Raw genomic sequence first — 17,062 nt, 5'->3', positions numbered from 1 at the left:
CGATAAAATAAGGATAATAATACCTACCCTACCCACCTCCCAGGGGAGTTTGAGTTTTTATTATATAATGAGAGTGACAATTCATTGAAAAATCTAAAGAATTATTATGGAATCTACTCTCTCCAGGGTAGCATCAATGTGACATCTCAAATTCCATTCCCTACCTTGACCACTTGTTCAGTCATTTTCAACTATGTACAGCTCTTTATGACTACATTTGGGGTTTTCTTGGGGATACTGGAGTGGTTTACCAATTTCCTTCTCCAGTCCACTTTACAGATGAGGAAACTGAGGCAAAAAAAGGTTAAGTCACCTGCCCAGGATCACACAGCTAGAAAATGTCTGAGGCAAGATCTGAACTCATGAAAATTCAGGTCTGGCACTCTCGTCACTGTACTATCTTGCTACCCCTTGATCACTACAGGCTGCAAATCTCCCCTTCTCTGAATACTTATAGTGTGTAGCATTTTATTTTGGTACTTAATCATATAATCTATGTTCTCTAATTATTAATTCATAGCTTTTTGTAGTGTATCATTCCACGTGAATTATCTAGAATCACCTTCTTTAAATCAATAGCAAGTACTCTACCTAGGAGACCTGAGGGATTTAGCATTTTTATAATATTTAATCTATAGAAAATTTACCCACTTAAACACTGTGGACAGCCTAGGTCCAGGCTCCTCTAAGGCTGGGTTTAAACACAGGCAAAGTAAAGAGAAGAACTAAGGGAAATAACCATTTCAGTAATAATGGAAAAGGCACTGCATTCAGATCCTTACCACCAAGGTTCAAATCCCAAATCTACTAGTCACTACCTGGGTTACCCTGGCCAAGCAACATCAAGGTTGGACCAATTCCTTCACTTCGTAAGTAATGAAACTGAGTCTGCTAGATATTAACTGATTTGCCCACAATTAAACAGGTCAGGGTAAGAAGAATCAAGGAGCCCAATCGAATTCCTACCATTAATCCTGTTGCAGTGTTGATGTCACATTGATGCTACCCCAGAGAGAGTAGATTCCATAATAATTCTTTAGATTTTTCAACGAATTGTCACTCTCATTATATAATAAAAACTCAAACTCCCCTGGGAGGTGGGTAGGGTAGGTATTATTATCTTTATTTTATCGCTGAGGAAACAGACTCCAAGAGATTAGATAATTGCCCAGTCATTTGACAGTTTCGGAGTTAGCCACAGAATTAAGCTCCCTTGACTTCTTGCCCAGTGCTCTTTCCGTTATATTAAGATAGCCATTGATTCTATAACCACTATTCTCTTTTCCCAGATTAACTGTGGAGAGAAGACAATGATAACTAAATTGCATAGTTAAATAGCCAATTATTGTGAATTTCAGAAACACAGAATTTGAAAGGCTACCTGAGTTTGTGAATTCATTTTTTAATGTTTTTTTTAAAACCCCTACCTTCCATCTTGGAATCAATTCTGGGTATTGGTTCCAAGGCATAAGAGTGGTAAAGGCTAGGCAATGGGGGGTCAAGTGACTTGCCCAGGGTCACACAGCTGGGAAGTGTCTGAGGCCAGATTTGAACCTAGGACCTCCTGTCTCTAGGTCTGGCTCTCAATCCACTGAGCTACCCAGCTGCCCCCTCCATTTTTTAATGTTTTGATGACCAAATTTCAATATAATCAGTTTTCTTCCCAAACTTATGTGATTTTATGCATTTAAAAACCTATTCTAAGGCACCTAAAGATTTCACTTGACTGACAAAGAGGTCCATGACACACACACACACACACACACACACACACACACACACACACACACACACATGATAAGAAATCCTGCTCTACTCCAACCCAAATCTGATCAAGAATCCCTCTATACTCTCCCTAACAAGTGGTCATCCAGCCCTCACTCCATTAGCAGCCCATTCCATTTCTGAATAGCTCAAATTTTCAATTCCCCCTACATTGAGTTTTGTTTTGCCTTTCTGCAATTTCTATCCACTCTTCCTAGTTCTGCCTTCTAGGGCCAAAGAGAATCCTTTCCACATACAGCCCTTCAAATATCTGAAGACAGCTATCATGTCATCACTAAGTCTTCTGCTCTCCAGACTAAATAACTCCAGATGCTTCAACATATGGCAAAGTCTCTAGGGGCCTTTACTGTTCTGGTCCCACCCCCATGGGCTCCCAGCTCATCAATGCCTTTAGTGACAGCACTTCTGAAGTTACTACATATGCTATTTAGTACTTGGAGGCTATTTTGGTCCTTCAATCACTCAACAAACGCTTTTAAAAAAAGAAACTAAATGGATCTTTTTGAAAAATTATTTATATATTTCCATTTTAGGTAAACATATTAACAAAAGTTTTATTTTACATTGGCATTAAGAATTAAATGCAAATCAGTTTCAGAAATACAATTGGAAGCTTTTTCTAAAGGCAGTGGCAAATACTACAAAAAGTTACATTATAGTGCACCAGTTTTAAAAAAATTGAGCAAAAAATAATAGCCTTTATCATAAAACTGCTTTCCTTCTAAAGAAACTGATAAAACAGAAAATACACATTAGTGATCTCCTTTCTTCATCTCATTGCCTCATTACTATTACTATTGATTATAATTCTATTTTTTTAGCCATGTGTTGTAAAAATGATATAAAACAGGAAAAGAAAAACCTGTAACTGGCACCATAGAAAATACATTTTTGAAAGCAGAAATGACCAATTTTTATCTTCCAGATTCCAGTCTTTAAAGCTGGGCTGTAGTTCATAGAACAAAGTGCATTAAACTGAAAATGTCAGCTTCCTTTGAGAGAGGCTTTTCTCAGTGAGCATCTTCTTTGGTTGCCCTGGCCAAGAGGGTTGATTATTACCTAGGCTGCAGAAACATATGTTTCACTCAATAGCAAACTTTTTGTTCTGGGGTTAAGATTTCAGATGTTTTGAAGTACCTTGTTGCAGCCTAAAAATTTGAAATGAATTTTCTGAAAGTAATTCCACTTCCCCTGCTAAGTACAGCATATTGTGGTTCACATTATTCCTAAGTATTCCAAAGCACTAATAATACTTTGTACTTTTGCTCTATTTTTTACTTTTCAAAGAGCTTTCATATCTGTTAGCTCATTTGTGTCAGATTACAACTATGAAGGAAGGCTTATAGCCTTACATTGCATGGACAGGAGAATCATTAGATAAATCATGTAAGAACTGTGGCAGCCAGGAACAAGGAGAGGAAAATCCAGGTGGTAGGTAAATATAGGATATTCAAGTTCAAATACCATTTTGAAAAGAAAGTGTAGTTATGATTTGGGCCTAGCCAACTGGAAAGATCCAGAACTAGGTTCTGTATGCAAAAGAATGTGAATTAGAACACAGGATCATCAAATCCTAGAGCTGGAAGGAAGCTTAGAGACCATCTAGATTAATTCATATCAAAAAAGGATTTATTCCTCACAAATGACCATCTGGCCTTCACTTGAAGTCTCTTAAATGGAAGGAAAATTTCTGCTTCTAGGGACCTCCTATTCCACTTTTGGAGAGTTCTAATTGTTAGAAAGTTCTTCAAATCCAAAAATGGAGTCTCTGCCACTTAAACCCAAACTATTTTTTGCCACTCAGCACCCCGAGTACCATTCTGACTATACTCTATGTATGGGATCAAAAGATTTCCAGGACAGTCTAATTTGTAATCACAATAAGTAAAGAAAGAGGGGAATGCAAGACTGACCTTAGGTAAAGTGTTAGACTAGGAAGCTTCTCTTTTTATCCCATTTCTGTTCCCTTTTCTTTTCATCTCCACCTAAGCCCTCACTTGAGCATTTCTTCCTCTCCCCAGGTTCCTAATACTTCATGGCTGCCTTGGTCTGTGAGATACAAAGGAAAGTAATATGATATGTACATTAAAATTAAGATATATGGGATTTTCTGTGCTACTCCTCCTAGGATCATTTTCATTTGAAAATACCAAAAGGAGAAAATAAGACCCAAAAGGAAGATGTTAGATATGATATTAAGACAAGTAATCATAGGAGAAATTTATGGTAGAGAGCCTTTCCTCAATACACTCTGTTGGCCTTGGGGACCTGAATTAACAAAACTGTCAGAACGGTGCTAGGAAGACCTTTGGCAAACAAGAGGAAGAATAGCCATCAGCACTCACTCATAGCTTCTGCTGTCCTACAGTCTGGTGTCACTAGTAACAGGGGAAAGAAATTCTCTTTCTCATAGCCTACATCCCTGAGAGAAGCTTAATATTCCCATTAGGGGCAAAACTTCCCTGAAAAAAAGGAGATTGTGATATAGTAGGAAATGTACTGATGTGGGCTCAAAGAACCTATTTAAAATCTATTTGAACGTTATAAGGACCTTTCACATTCAAAATCTCTGATCCAATGATCTGGGAATAGGAAGGGGCCAGTGCAGACCTAAATTTGGCCTTTCAGAGGCTACCGCAACATAAAAGCTCATGAAGTTAGTCTGTGGGACTGATTTTGCAAAAGCTTGTAAAAGCAAAGGATAATTTTTTAAATTATGCTAGAAGATACATTCAGATAAATATCATCACCATCAAAATGGTAGCCAAGCACTAAAAGTAATCTGAGGGAACAAAAAAAAATGAATAGAAGCTGATTTGGATTTGATTGGCATTCTAGACCACTTTCCTTCCCTGGTTTTGAAACTTGTCCCAGTTTCAGTTACGTAAAGGGGTTTTATGCAATCTCAAAATAAAATTAATCATAAAAGTGCTATATCCCCTATATTTTTATGAAGGGTAAATGTTACATGTTCAAGAATAGGGTGTTCCAACTACATAAAGTTGAGGAATTCAGACCCCAATGGAAGACTGAACAAGAGAAACAAAAGATTCTAGAACTATGATCCATGATCAATAATATTTAAAAAATGAAAACATGAACACATCGCATTTTTTGGTTATCTCTTCATGCTGAATATTTTCCATCTTTGTTTTTCACACATTAGGCCTACTATTTGGTGGCAGGAGTCCTTGGTATGCACTCTGAACTCACAAGCAAATATGGAGCCTGGTGAGAATCTTTTAGTATTGAAAAATGAGCATACTACCCCATAGATTTCATTATCTTATCCCATCTCTAACAGCCCTTCTTTGGATTAGGATTAGACTCCTAAAAGATTAGGCAACCGATATATCCAACAACACTTTGGATATTTATGATATTAAGGATTTTCTGTGCTCTTCCTCCTAAGATCATTTTCATTTGAAAATATCAAAAGGAGAGGATTAAATAAGGAACTCTCTCCATTGATGCAAATCTTCAACTTGCTTATAATTTATAGTCTTAAGGGAGTTTACTAGAGAAACGCAAAGATTCAAATGGCTTACTGAGGGTTGGATTGACAGTATGGGTCAGGAGTAGAACTTAAACCCGGGTCTTCCTGACTCTTAGGCTGGTCCTTTATCCACTATGCTGTGCAGTCTATGCAAAATTTTAGCATTCCATAATAGATTCTATTAGTAAACACAATCAAATTCCATATGCCCATATACCTCCCCCCAAACTATTATGAATAAAAGCAAAAGCACCTCACTATTTCATACCTTTTAAAGCTATTCACTAAAAGCCCTTGATTTCTTGAAGCAACATTTAGTCTTGGTTGTCTTTCTTTAGTCACAAAACATATAGGCTTTAAACAATCAGAAAGCTTAAAGTGACTGTGTACCAACTACTCATTAATATCTTTTTACCTAGTGCTGATCCTTCCACATATCACAAATCATTTCTGAGAATAGGGCTGTTATTTTTTTATTATATTATAGTAAACTATACTTCAGGGTCTCACCACCTAGTTAGTCTTAACCATCCAAATCTTTTACTTCTCTCTGTGCTCACTTTTTCTTGGTACTAAACTGATGTTGCTGCCAGGAGATGGGTAGAAAAAAAACAAAGGAAAACAGAATCAGTGAACTCAATGAAATGTTCTTATGTCTTAGAAAAGGTTAGTGGGGGAAGAGTTCAAATCTAATTCAATTTTCCATGCTGCCATTGTTCGATCATCAGAGGTAACTCGGAGTTGGCTTTGTTGCATGTGTGCAGAAGAGACCAAGGCCATGTAGAAGATATCCAGCTCTTAATCATTTTAGAACTAATTCTAATACTTCAAAGGAAACAGAGATATAATTGGACATATTTTGTGCTTAAGACCACACAGATTTAGGAATTCCATAACACCTAGCATCCTGACATCAAACAGAGCTGAAATCGTGCAACACTACAAAGAAGACCACATTTTTAAAATGGCTTCAAATATAATCTGACAACCTAAGCATGTTGTATAAAGGAAATTCACTCTTTGGCAGGCCTCCAAACTCAGAACAAACATTTCAAGCCAACCCATGAGTTGGAGGGAATACATTTGAAAATGTTGGACACCACTTTGGAAAATAGGCAGAGCTTTTAAAAAATATATTAGAAATGACTATGAGGCTATTGTAAGAATGTGCATTCTGTAGTTTTATGAGGCATCAGGGTTGATAAGGCATTTTTAGGAAAAATCACTTGCACACCACTTTGGCCATGACTAGCCCACGGAGGAGAATCCAAAGGTTCACGTTTGATCATCTGGACCATTCCCGGAGCTTTAAAATCACACTGTAGCTTATAAGGCTGATGCTCGCTATGTCCCTTCATATTTGTTGAACTGGGACTATACAGGTGGTTGTAGTATTCTGGGTCTTGTAGGCCATGCATGCGTTCCAGATAGGCACAGTTGGGTGAGTAAAACGGTGTGATCTCTTTACCAGATCTACCGATGGCTCTATTGTTGGCATGAGCGTTCACAACACACTGTCCATGGTGAGGGGGGTAAGCATAGTGCTTGGGGTTTTCACAAGGTGACAAGTGCTCGGTGAAATCTGGTTCTGTTTTAAAATGCACTCTGTTGGGGAAACTAAGAAGATGTCTCTTGACCATACTGCTTTCCCCTAGCCACACCTGGTTTTGTGACATGGGGTAGCCATCCACTCCATTATCAGAATCAGAATCATTTTCCATTTTGATGGGTATATCTAGAGGCAACATTTGATTGTACAGAGTTTCTGGGGGTATCAATGCACTTTGCAATTTAACATTTTCTGAAGCATAGCTTCCCACAGCGAGATGCTGAAAGCTTGGACAAGACTGGCAATTCTCGATCCCACCTTGATGGGGATGGCAACTGGAAGGAGGGTTTAAATGACCTTGATCTCCATTATAGAAAGGCCTGATTATTCGGTTGGGGTAGGCACTTAGGGGCGTATTCATAGGTTGAGAATTGGATGAACTTCTGAAGGCAGAAATACTGTTTGTATTACATGTGTTTTGGACACCTGGGTAGGGCATGCAAGAACTTAGGGCCTCTTCTTGTAAAAAACATTTGTCAGTTTTATTTGGTTCAAGCTTCAGTTTTACACCATCCTGATCATGTTTTTCTGCCATCCAATTCAGATGCTTCATGGGTCCCAGTGTTTCAATGGAACAATTATACATTAGTGCTTCTCTTCGTCCTTTTCCACTGGTTGTGCTGCCTGCCATCTTCAGATGTTCTTCCTCTTCCCTATTGCTAAAAATGGAAAGAAATAAGCCATTAGATGATAGAAAGGAATTCAGTTAATGCTGTGATTCTACTGATTTTAAAACTGTTTTTAAGTGCAGGTATCGAATACCAAGCACCAAAGTGTGCTATATAATTGCCCCAATATTAATCAATTAATCTTTGGAAGTTTATCTGGCACTTCTTTTGTTCGATCCACTCTAGGATCATAAAGAAATGCTACACAAAGCACTTACCTACAGAAAACTTACAGTCAAATTAGGAATAAAACTTTATGACGTACAACTGAAACAATTTATAGATAAGGCACTGTTTTCTACTACTTTTTTGTTCCTTTTAGAATCTGTGATTTCACTGACTCCCAAGAATGCAACATCCCTCTGCAGTGTACCCTGGCAACTCTTCTATAATTTATAGTCTTAGAGAGTTTCCTAGGACCCTCTCTAGGAAGAGTAACCCAGGGAAGAGATTAAACCAATTGTCTATCCCAAATCTCTTATATATCAGAGGCAGGAACTGAATTCAGTCTTCCTGATTCCAAGACCAGTGTCCTTTCCAATAGTCAATGTTGCCTTTCATTAACATTACCACATTATATTCTAGTGTAATTAAGTATTAAACCAAGTACTGTCTTCATCCCATACTTCATCAACTTTTAAATGTCACTTTGATCCTTTTTTCTAAGGTTAACTTCCTTCTAAGGAGGTGGCACAGTGAATAGAGAACCAAGCCTGGAGTCAGGAAAATCTGGATTCAAAGCCAGCCTCTTACTAACTGTGTGATCCTGGACAAGTCACTTAATCCTGTCTACCTCAGTTTCCTCATCTGTCAAATGAGCCGGAGAAGGAAATTATAAGACCAGTCTAGTAGCTTTGCAAGAAAACCTCAAAAAAGGTCACAGAGTCAGACATGACTGAAACAACTGAATGATATCATAAACAATTCAGTCTACATTACATACATACCTATTTATTTGCTGAGTTTTTCCCCTTTTTTGCATCCCCAGTGCTTAGCTTAACACTTGCTACATAGTTAGCAATTAATAACTGCTTATGGATTGATTCTAAATCAGTTACAAAGTTGGCTCCTGTATTATAATGCCTCATTTGTAGTTGACAAATTTGTTGCTGAATCACTGATTTTGAAATCAATAAATAATAAATATTCATCTTGTCAAATGCTAGAACTAGGCCTGATAACTCCAATTCCATCATCACAATTAAAATGCACATTTTCATATTATCAATCTAGCTGAAAAATAGCATGTTGCAGATGGTGCTCAAACATTCTGGGTGCTATTAAAAGGGATAGTGCTCACATTGGGGTCCCATTTGAAGGATTCACAGAAAATATGACAACAATGGAAAAATGAGATTGGGTAAGAAAAAAAGGGGTCCTTGCTTCAACCCAGGTTCTTAGTATATTTTTCCAATGACTTTTAGTTGGTTTGCTGGTAGCTGGTTCTAGGAATTGGAAAAACAATTGCAGTTTTAATAGAAATATAAGTGACTATTTCTTTCCTGAATTTAAATTCATTACCAGACATAAAAGGATAGTGTTCTTATCCTTTTTGTTATTGCTATTGTTTGTCATTGGTCAACAATATTCATGTGTTCATCAGTGAGTTAGCAGAGAATTCTGTTCTATATGGGAAGCTAATAGCATAGTCAGTGCCACTTGGCAAAATATGCAAGCACTTGTCATTTATTAGATCCAGAATTAGTGGTAAGAAGCTAGAAGAGGGGAAATTCTCAGAACACTGACCAAAAAACAGTGTTATTCTAAAATCAAAAGTTGTTAATAGCTAAGACAATTTCAGAAAGGCTATTTTTCAGTGTGGAATATTTTGATACCTGAAACTGATAACTTATCTCATATGATATTTAGGATGCAAAAGTAATTTGAAATAAAAACAAAATATACTCCAAAATCAAATGAAATATGTAAAAAGGAGTAAATGAAGATGTGTTTGTCTTCCTGCAAATACACCCAAATTTCACTCTAGGGATATAATCTATTCATTTTCCAAGGGCAGTAATGAAGGCAGAAAGTTTTTGTTAAATAAACAAAAATCTTCCTTTGGGAAGACAAGTGAATGTATTAATCATTCTACATTTTCCTGACTTAGTCAAACTCAGAGATCACTCATTCATTCATCCATTAACGATTTTTTTGGCTCTGAAATATAAATGTATGTGTAGCTATTCAGAGCAGAGGAAGCCCACTGAGATAATCATGGAAACACCTACCAGTTCTAATTAGTCTACTTAAAGAGACCTGAACATACTTACTTTGTCCCTGGCTGTGAGGTTAGGAGATAGTCAGAACAACCACTCCTGTAGAGGAGTTGAGTGTTGGCTTGTACCCAGACCCAGTGATCATCATTTGCTTGTACTTTGAACACAGAAACACCGTTTTCTCCATTATTCTTTACTATAAAAGTTCAGAGGAAAGAAAATATCATTGCATGCACTCTTTTCTTAATTGCAATCCCTATTCTCCCACACACATATACATATAATCTAGGCAATCACAAATACACTTAATTTCTAATATTAATTGACTTTACAAGCTATTCAAAAATACGAAGGCCACTTTGTATAGCAGTAAAAATTAATTGTCCACTTCAAAGACTGGGAAGGAAATCTCTCTGCCCCTTAGAAATTTAAATAGAACCATTGTCTTTTCACCCCTCCCCCTCAAAAAAATCCAGTTCTGTGCAATTATTACCCAATGGTAAAAAAATGATTATAGAAAACTATAGCATAAATGTCCTCGGTAAAGGAGCCTCCACAGCTACAAAAAAGGTCAAGGTAAATATATTTAAAACATATTTGCTCTCTTTCCTAGAATAAAATAATGGATTTGTAAAAACTATACCTCCTTGGAAATGTGTTCTTCCCTGTAATTCAGATTCACATAGTGCTGTAGTTTTTGCTCTGTGAAAAATAGAAAATATTGAAGCAACTTGTTAATAAAGTAAATATCAAATGCAGACATTCACAGCGGGACAATTAAAACTAAAAGAGCCTTTTTTTGGTTACTTTTTTGAAAGTGATTTAAAAAGTTGGACAATTGGTCATGGGAAAAAAGAAGGGGGGATTCATCTTTTCTGATCTCAAGAGTAGAATGTTCTAGACAAGTCAGCTAATTTGGGTCACATAAAGGAGGAGACAATAATGGTCGTAAGGGTACACACTGCCTTGCACATAGTAGAATACTATTTGTTGAATATGATGGAGAATGAGGGCTGGAATTGTGATTTCATTGGTATAGGGAACCCCGATGTGAGGAAATCCCTCCTTTTCCAACGTAGGTTGGCACCTTTTCTGTAACTTGCAATCTAAAATGGCCATCTAAAGCACTGAAAAGGTCAGTATCTTGTAACTTATTACTATGTGTCACAGCTGGCACATGAACCCTGGTTTTCCTGATTTTGTCCACTAGGCCTACACGGTTTTTCTCTAAAATGGTCTTATTTTATCCAGTTCTATCCACTGGAGGGCAGTGAAGTTCAATTTTTTGTTTCTTAAGTGGAAGTTTTTTGGAGAATTTCCTTTATTTTGTTTATGAAGAATGGAAAAAAACGTAAAGGGAGAATAATTTCAATTTCTAATTGAAAAAAAATTAAAGAGCAAGGAGGATAGAAGGTAAGATAAAATCAGCAATAAAGAATTTAAAAACATATCAAAATTGGGAGTGGGAAGGAAAATATTGGTGAAAGATACGAAAAAAGATATTAACCATTTGTTGAGCACTTTTTTATTAGGAATTCCTTGTTGTTCTTCCTAACCATATTTCTGCAAAACATGTAGAGAGGAATTAACCCTGACCTATGGAGAGATTAAGAAGGATAAGGGAGGCAGAAAAGGGAGTGCTTAGGCTATACAAGTTCACACAAAAAGCCATAGAAGGGAACCAAAAGCAAAGACAGAAATTAAAGGGAAAGGATGAATTAAATGTCCAAAAGCATAAAATATAAACATAATAAGCAAATTGAAAATTAATGCCTTGCATTTATATATTGACATAAAATGTGTATATATTTGAGATATATAAATATCTATATATAATACATGCATAAGCATATTCCTCCCCCACATCTTGTGATTCCATCAACTCAAGCAACTCACAGTGTGGAAACTCCCTCTACCAATGCACATTGACACATATAATGCACACATGTATATACATTTTTTCGTGCACAAATTTATGTGGACTTTTTAGCGTGTTTTCACAGCCATAATTTCATTTGATCATCACAACAGCCTTCACATGTTAGGACAGAAAAATGAAATGTTAGTAACCAGGTCAAATAATAACCAGCCAAATTAGGAAAAGAAGTAGGAAAAAAAATAAGGAAAAGTATTTTAAAAGGTAAAAAAAAAATAATAGCTTAGTGAAGTATATTAAGAAGAGGGAAAGAATAGAAGCAAAAGAAAGTCAGAAAGGACTTTCTTGGAATCATAATGCCTTAAGTGTTCTCAGAAAATGATACATGATTGAGGGGTTCGTCTGTATGTTAGTATAACACACAGTGTTTTTCCAGGGGATAGCAACTAAAAGGCCACTCCACTGTCCTGTGCTATAATGCTATATCTTCGGGTAAAACTAATCAGTGAAGTGTGAGCTCTACTTTAGAATGACTTTGCATTCTTGAGCTTATTCTCTGAGAGTCTCAGAACTGGAAGGTCACTTGCAAAACAGACAAAAGGGGAAACCCTGACAGCATTCCAGAATAAAAGTTGACATGCTCAACACTTTGGAAGATATTAGCACACCATGAAAACTATCCTTCCAGGCTTAAAATGGCAGGACTTTGGCTTTGACAGTGTCCCCAGTTTTGACCATATAACAATGGCAATGTCAAGGAAGATGGTCAGAAGGAACTGGAAATTGAGGGGTCAACCATTATTGGGGAATGGCTGAACAAGCTGTGATATGTGATTGTCATGTAATACTAGGTGTTATAAAAAATGATGTGCAGGACTGTCTCAGAAAAACTTGGAAAGTCTTATATGAACTGATACAAAGTGAAGTGAGCAGAACCAAGAGACCACTGTATATATTAACAGAAATAATGTACAGTTATTAAATGTGAATGACTTAGCAATCCTAATCAATACAATGATACAAGAAAACTCCAAAGGATTCATGATGAAAAATGCTATCTACCTCTAGAGAGAGAGAACTGATGAACTCTGGGTGCAGATTGAAGCATATTTTTTTCATTTTCTTTATTTTCCTTACTTTTTTTGCAACAAGGCTAATATGGAAATATGTTTTGCATGACTTTACATGTATAATTGATATCATATTGCTTTCCTTCACAATGGCTGGGAGAGGGGGGCCTGGAGACAAGAAAATTTGGGACACAATTTTTTAAAAGAGAAAATGCAAAGAAAAAGAAAGATGACCAGATTCACCCGGGTATATAAAGTCTGAAAAACAATGTCAGTGATTTCCAAACTATAAATATGACTCAAGAGTCTAGGTACAATAAATGCAGATGTGCTTGAAATGGGTGAGCTGCCTGAAGGCAAAAACCAAATAATCACCAAGGTTTTAACTTTGATTATTGGTTTCAGATTCTTCCAAGTTTCCAAATTAGTGGTTCTGGAAAATAGTTTCACGGAGGAAGGAGAGCTAATAATGCAAATAGAAAATTACTGGGGTGAAAACTGAGAAACTGAAAGGTACTAAAGAAAAAACTCAGAAAACGAGCATACAGAAGAAACCAGAGAGCTAGCACACTGAGTCATCTCTTGAAACACTTAGTGAAGTGGGTAGCAGGATTCACATTTATGATAGGAATATCAAAATTAGCTCATATTTATAGCATACTATGATTTGGATTTTTTTTGTTCTTTATTTTTCATCACAACAGCTTTCTGTTGGTGTGGCTAGTGCAAGATGACTACTACAAGATACATGCTGGCTGTGTGAGACTGGGCAAATCTCAGAACTCTAGGAATCCAAAATTATAAACTGAAGAGAAGTTGACTTCCATTGGTAGAGGGAATTTTTCTCACCTGTACATTCCCCATGCCAATGAAATTACTGGTGTAGGCCCTATTCCATAAAACATCAGGGTCCAACCCTCTCATTTTACAGATGGGGAAACTAAGGCATAAACAGGCAAAACAGTTTGCACAAAACTAATTAGTGGCAGGGCCAGGGCTAGAACTCTGGCTTCTTTACTTTCAGGCTAATTTTATTTCTACTTTACTATGTAGAAAGAGTATCACCAAAGAAAATACCTGGCCAGTGAAATCATGTTATAAACAAAAATCACCCATACCTATAAACTCTACAAAGTGAATGTTTAAAAGCTGAAAATTGGCTTAGGATGCCTGACTGGGAGAAAAGGCCTACAGTAAATTCCTGTGGAATACAAAAAGGGGAAATGTACTCAGAATGGAGGAGAATCAGAAGAAGATATTCCAGATTTTTAAATTTGGTGTCAGAAGCATGAAGCTTTCCATGATCTGTATTCTAGCTGGCCAAGTCTGTGCAAAATTTCCAAAAGATCCTATAGAACTACTACTTTGCCCTGGATTACACTGCAGTACAACCCATATAAGGAATGACTTCAGGTTCTGAGCACTGTCCTTGACTGCATTGCCATCAGAAAGAAAAAAATTGATTGTAGATTAGGGTTGTTTTTACTTTAAAAAAAAAACAAACCTTTTTTTTTTTTTTTTTTAAACCCTTAACTTTGTATTGGCTTCTAGGTGGAAGAGTGGTAAGGGTGGGCAACGGGGGTCAAGTGACTTGCCCAGGGTCACACAGCTGGGAAGTGTCTGAGGCCAGATTTGAACCTAGGACCTCCTATCTCTAGGTCTGACTCTCAATCCACTGAGCTACCCAGCTGCCCCTTGATTGTAGATTAGGAAAAAAAAGGAAAACAAGGTGTTCAAGGAAAAGGAGGATGAGGAACCCTGAGATTTATATTCATGTTTTTAGAAGCAATTTGCTCAACCAAATTATCACTTTTTTGTAAATGATATGATAAATTACTCAATCAACTTAAAAATTAATCGAACTGAGAACTTTAGCAAAATTGCAGGATATAAAATAAAGCTACACAAATCTTGAACATTCTGTATATTACTCACCAAATTCAGCAGGAAAATAGAGAAAAAGAAATTCTACTTTAAACAACTACAGAATGTGGAAAACACTTGGGAGTAGACCTACCAAGATACAACCAGGAACTCTATGAATTTTGTTTTTAAAGGGAAATACATCAATAGTTGGGGAAACACTTCCCCCCCAATAGCTCAGTGAGGTTGTTATTAAAAATTTTATTTTCATTCTACAGATAAAGAAATTAAGATTCAAGAGGGTTTGAATGATTTTCCCACAGACACAATGGTTATGAACTGAGTGTCTAGGACTTGAACCTAGGTTTTCATATTCTAAATTATGTGCCCTTTCTATCATATTCCACTGTATTTTTTTTTTAAGAATCAATACTGTTTATTGATTCTGAGGCAAAAGAACAATAGGGGCTAGGCAATGAGAGTTAAGTGACTTGCCCAGGATTACACAGCTAGGAAGCGTCTGAGACCAGATTTGAACCCAGGATCTCTCATCTCTGGGTCTGACTGCCCCCTCCACTGTATATTTTAAGGGAAAAGTCATTATGTATATGTACATGCATAAACACAAGCCAGTTTATGTATAAACAAAAGTGTATATGTATATATTTGCATGGGTATATACACACATATGCTTATATATGATATACATGTTTATACACATAAATATATGTGTTTATATACATATACACATGTTTATATACACAAGTATATGAATATATATCAACACATTCATATATATTAATTTATATACACAAAATATAATAATCAACACAGTCTTGTATGGTAGGATTAGAAAGTCCTAATGGTGAAATTAGGTAAAACGAATTTCCGACTCTGACCCCCTTTGAGCTTCTCAGGTCCATGTTCTGAATTCAACCTGGGTTTTTCCTAACCTCCCACTTTTAATTTATATACAGACAGGGGCTACAGAAAAAAAATTAAGGTAGATTTTCCTAATCAAAGTACCCAGGTTCACAGTTGGGTTCTTTTTGGTTATTGTTCTGAATTTGTGATTTTATCTGGGACCTGGAACTCCTGGTGAGGAAATTCCCTCCATCAAAGCAGATCAGCCAGCATTGTGCTTGCCTGAAGCTCTAAGGGATTAAGTGATTTATCTAGCCAGGGTCACGGAATTAGTATAGTTCAGAAACATGATTTGAACCCACTTCTTAGTAGGCTTGCCCAGTTAACATCTTGTGCTGCCTCTCTTTGTTATTGCTATATGGAAATCCTCATGAAACAAAAGGAAGAAGAGGTTGAGAGATTAAAAAACCTTTTTGTAATCTGTAGCTGCAAACGGTAAAGGGAAAGCGTTTGGCCCAATATGCTTTAGAGCTCTGAATTCATAATACAATAAAAAGTGTGAGCCAAACCTCAAATATGTCTGGGTTCATCCTGTCTTACTATTTGCCTCTCTACATAGTAGGGAAATACTACTTTGACGAATAAGTACTATATTTCAAATATCAGCCTGGAAATACTTATCCATGTAATGCAGAATTAACCCACAGCCATTTAATTTATGGGCTTGACCAGACTTTTTTTTTTTTTATAAAGAAAAAAATGAGGCCATTCTGTCAAAGCTCTCCCCTTCCCCTTCTTCAGCTTCCATCCCTGGGAGACCTTCTACCACTTTCTTCTCCCCATTCCTGTTGCACATGATGAAATGACCTTATTCCTTACCATGACTAAGCCCTCTACTTATTCAGGTGATTCCATTCCATCCCATTTCCTCCAACAGATTTTCCACTCTGCCATTCCCACTATTTTCAAACTCCCTGCCTATTGGCTCATTCTCTACTGCTCTCAAACATACCAATGTCTCCCCTACCTTGAAAAAAAAGCCATTCCACAATATATACACCCCGCCACACGCATCTTTCTATCTCTTCTGCCTTGTGTAGATAATCTCTTTGAAATGTCCAAAATGTCCATCTACAATAGGGGCCTCCACTTTTCCTTTTCTCACTCTCTTCTCAGTCCCTTACAATCTGGCTTCCAATTTTATCATTCTACTGATTGTGCTCTCTTCATCTACTAATAACCTCCTCATTGTCAAATCCAATAGCTTTTTCTCAGTCTTAATTTTCCTATATTTCTCTGCAGTCTTTAAGACTGTTAATTCCTCTGTCCTCCTCCTTGATACTCTCTTCTCTCCAGATTTGAAGGGCATCACTTTTTCCTGGTTCTTTTCCCATCTGACTACTCCTCTGTCTCCTTCACTGGATCCTCCTCTAGGTCATGTCCTCTGACTGCAGGTGCCCTCAGGGTTCAGACCTAGGGCTTCTCTCTATACTCCTTCATTCAATCATCTCATCAACTCCCCTGGATTTAGTTACCCTCTCATGCTGATGACTCTCAAACCTACCTATTCTGCCCCAATCTCTCCTAATCTCCAATCCTGCATCCCCAACTA

The 17,062-nt window shown here is 36.9% G+C and overlaps 1 protein-coding gene across 1 annotated transcript in view; it reads right to left on the bottom strand.

Moving 5' to 3' along the window:
• Positions 1-6,435: 6,435 nt before the first annotated feature.
• AHRR (aryl-hydrocarbon receptor repressor) overlaps positions 6,436-17,062 on the bottom strand; it is a 55,673-nt gene continuing 45,046 nt past the window's right edge. Inside the window, exons 6-8 of the mRNA XM_044681749.1 lie at positions 10,421-10,479; positions 9,832-9,973; positions 6,436-7,549 (exon numbers count right to left, since the gene is read on the bottom strand). Coding sequence (XP_044537684.1) covers positions 6,436-7,549; positions 9,832-9,973; positions 10,421-10,479 — 1,315 coding nt within the window. The remainder of the gene's footprint in view (positions 7,550-9,831; positions 9,974-10,420; positions 10,480-17,062) is intronic.

Source organism: Gracilinanus agilis, chromosome 1, assembly GCF_016433145.1.
Source record: "Gracilinanus agilis isolate LMUSP501 chromosome 1, AgileGrace, whole genome shotgun sequence".
NCBI lineage: Eukaryota > Metazoa > Chordata > Mammalia > Didelphimorphia > Didelphidae > Gracilinanus > Gracilinanus agilis.
This window is presented reverse-complemented; position numbering and strand designations above follow the sequence as displayed.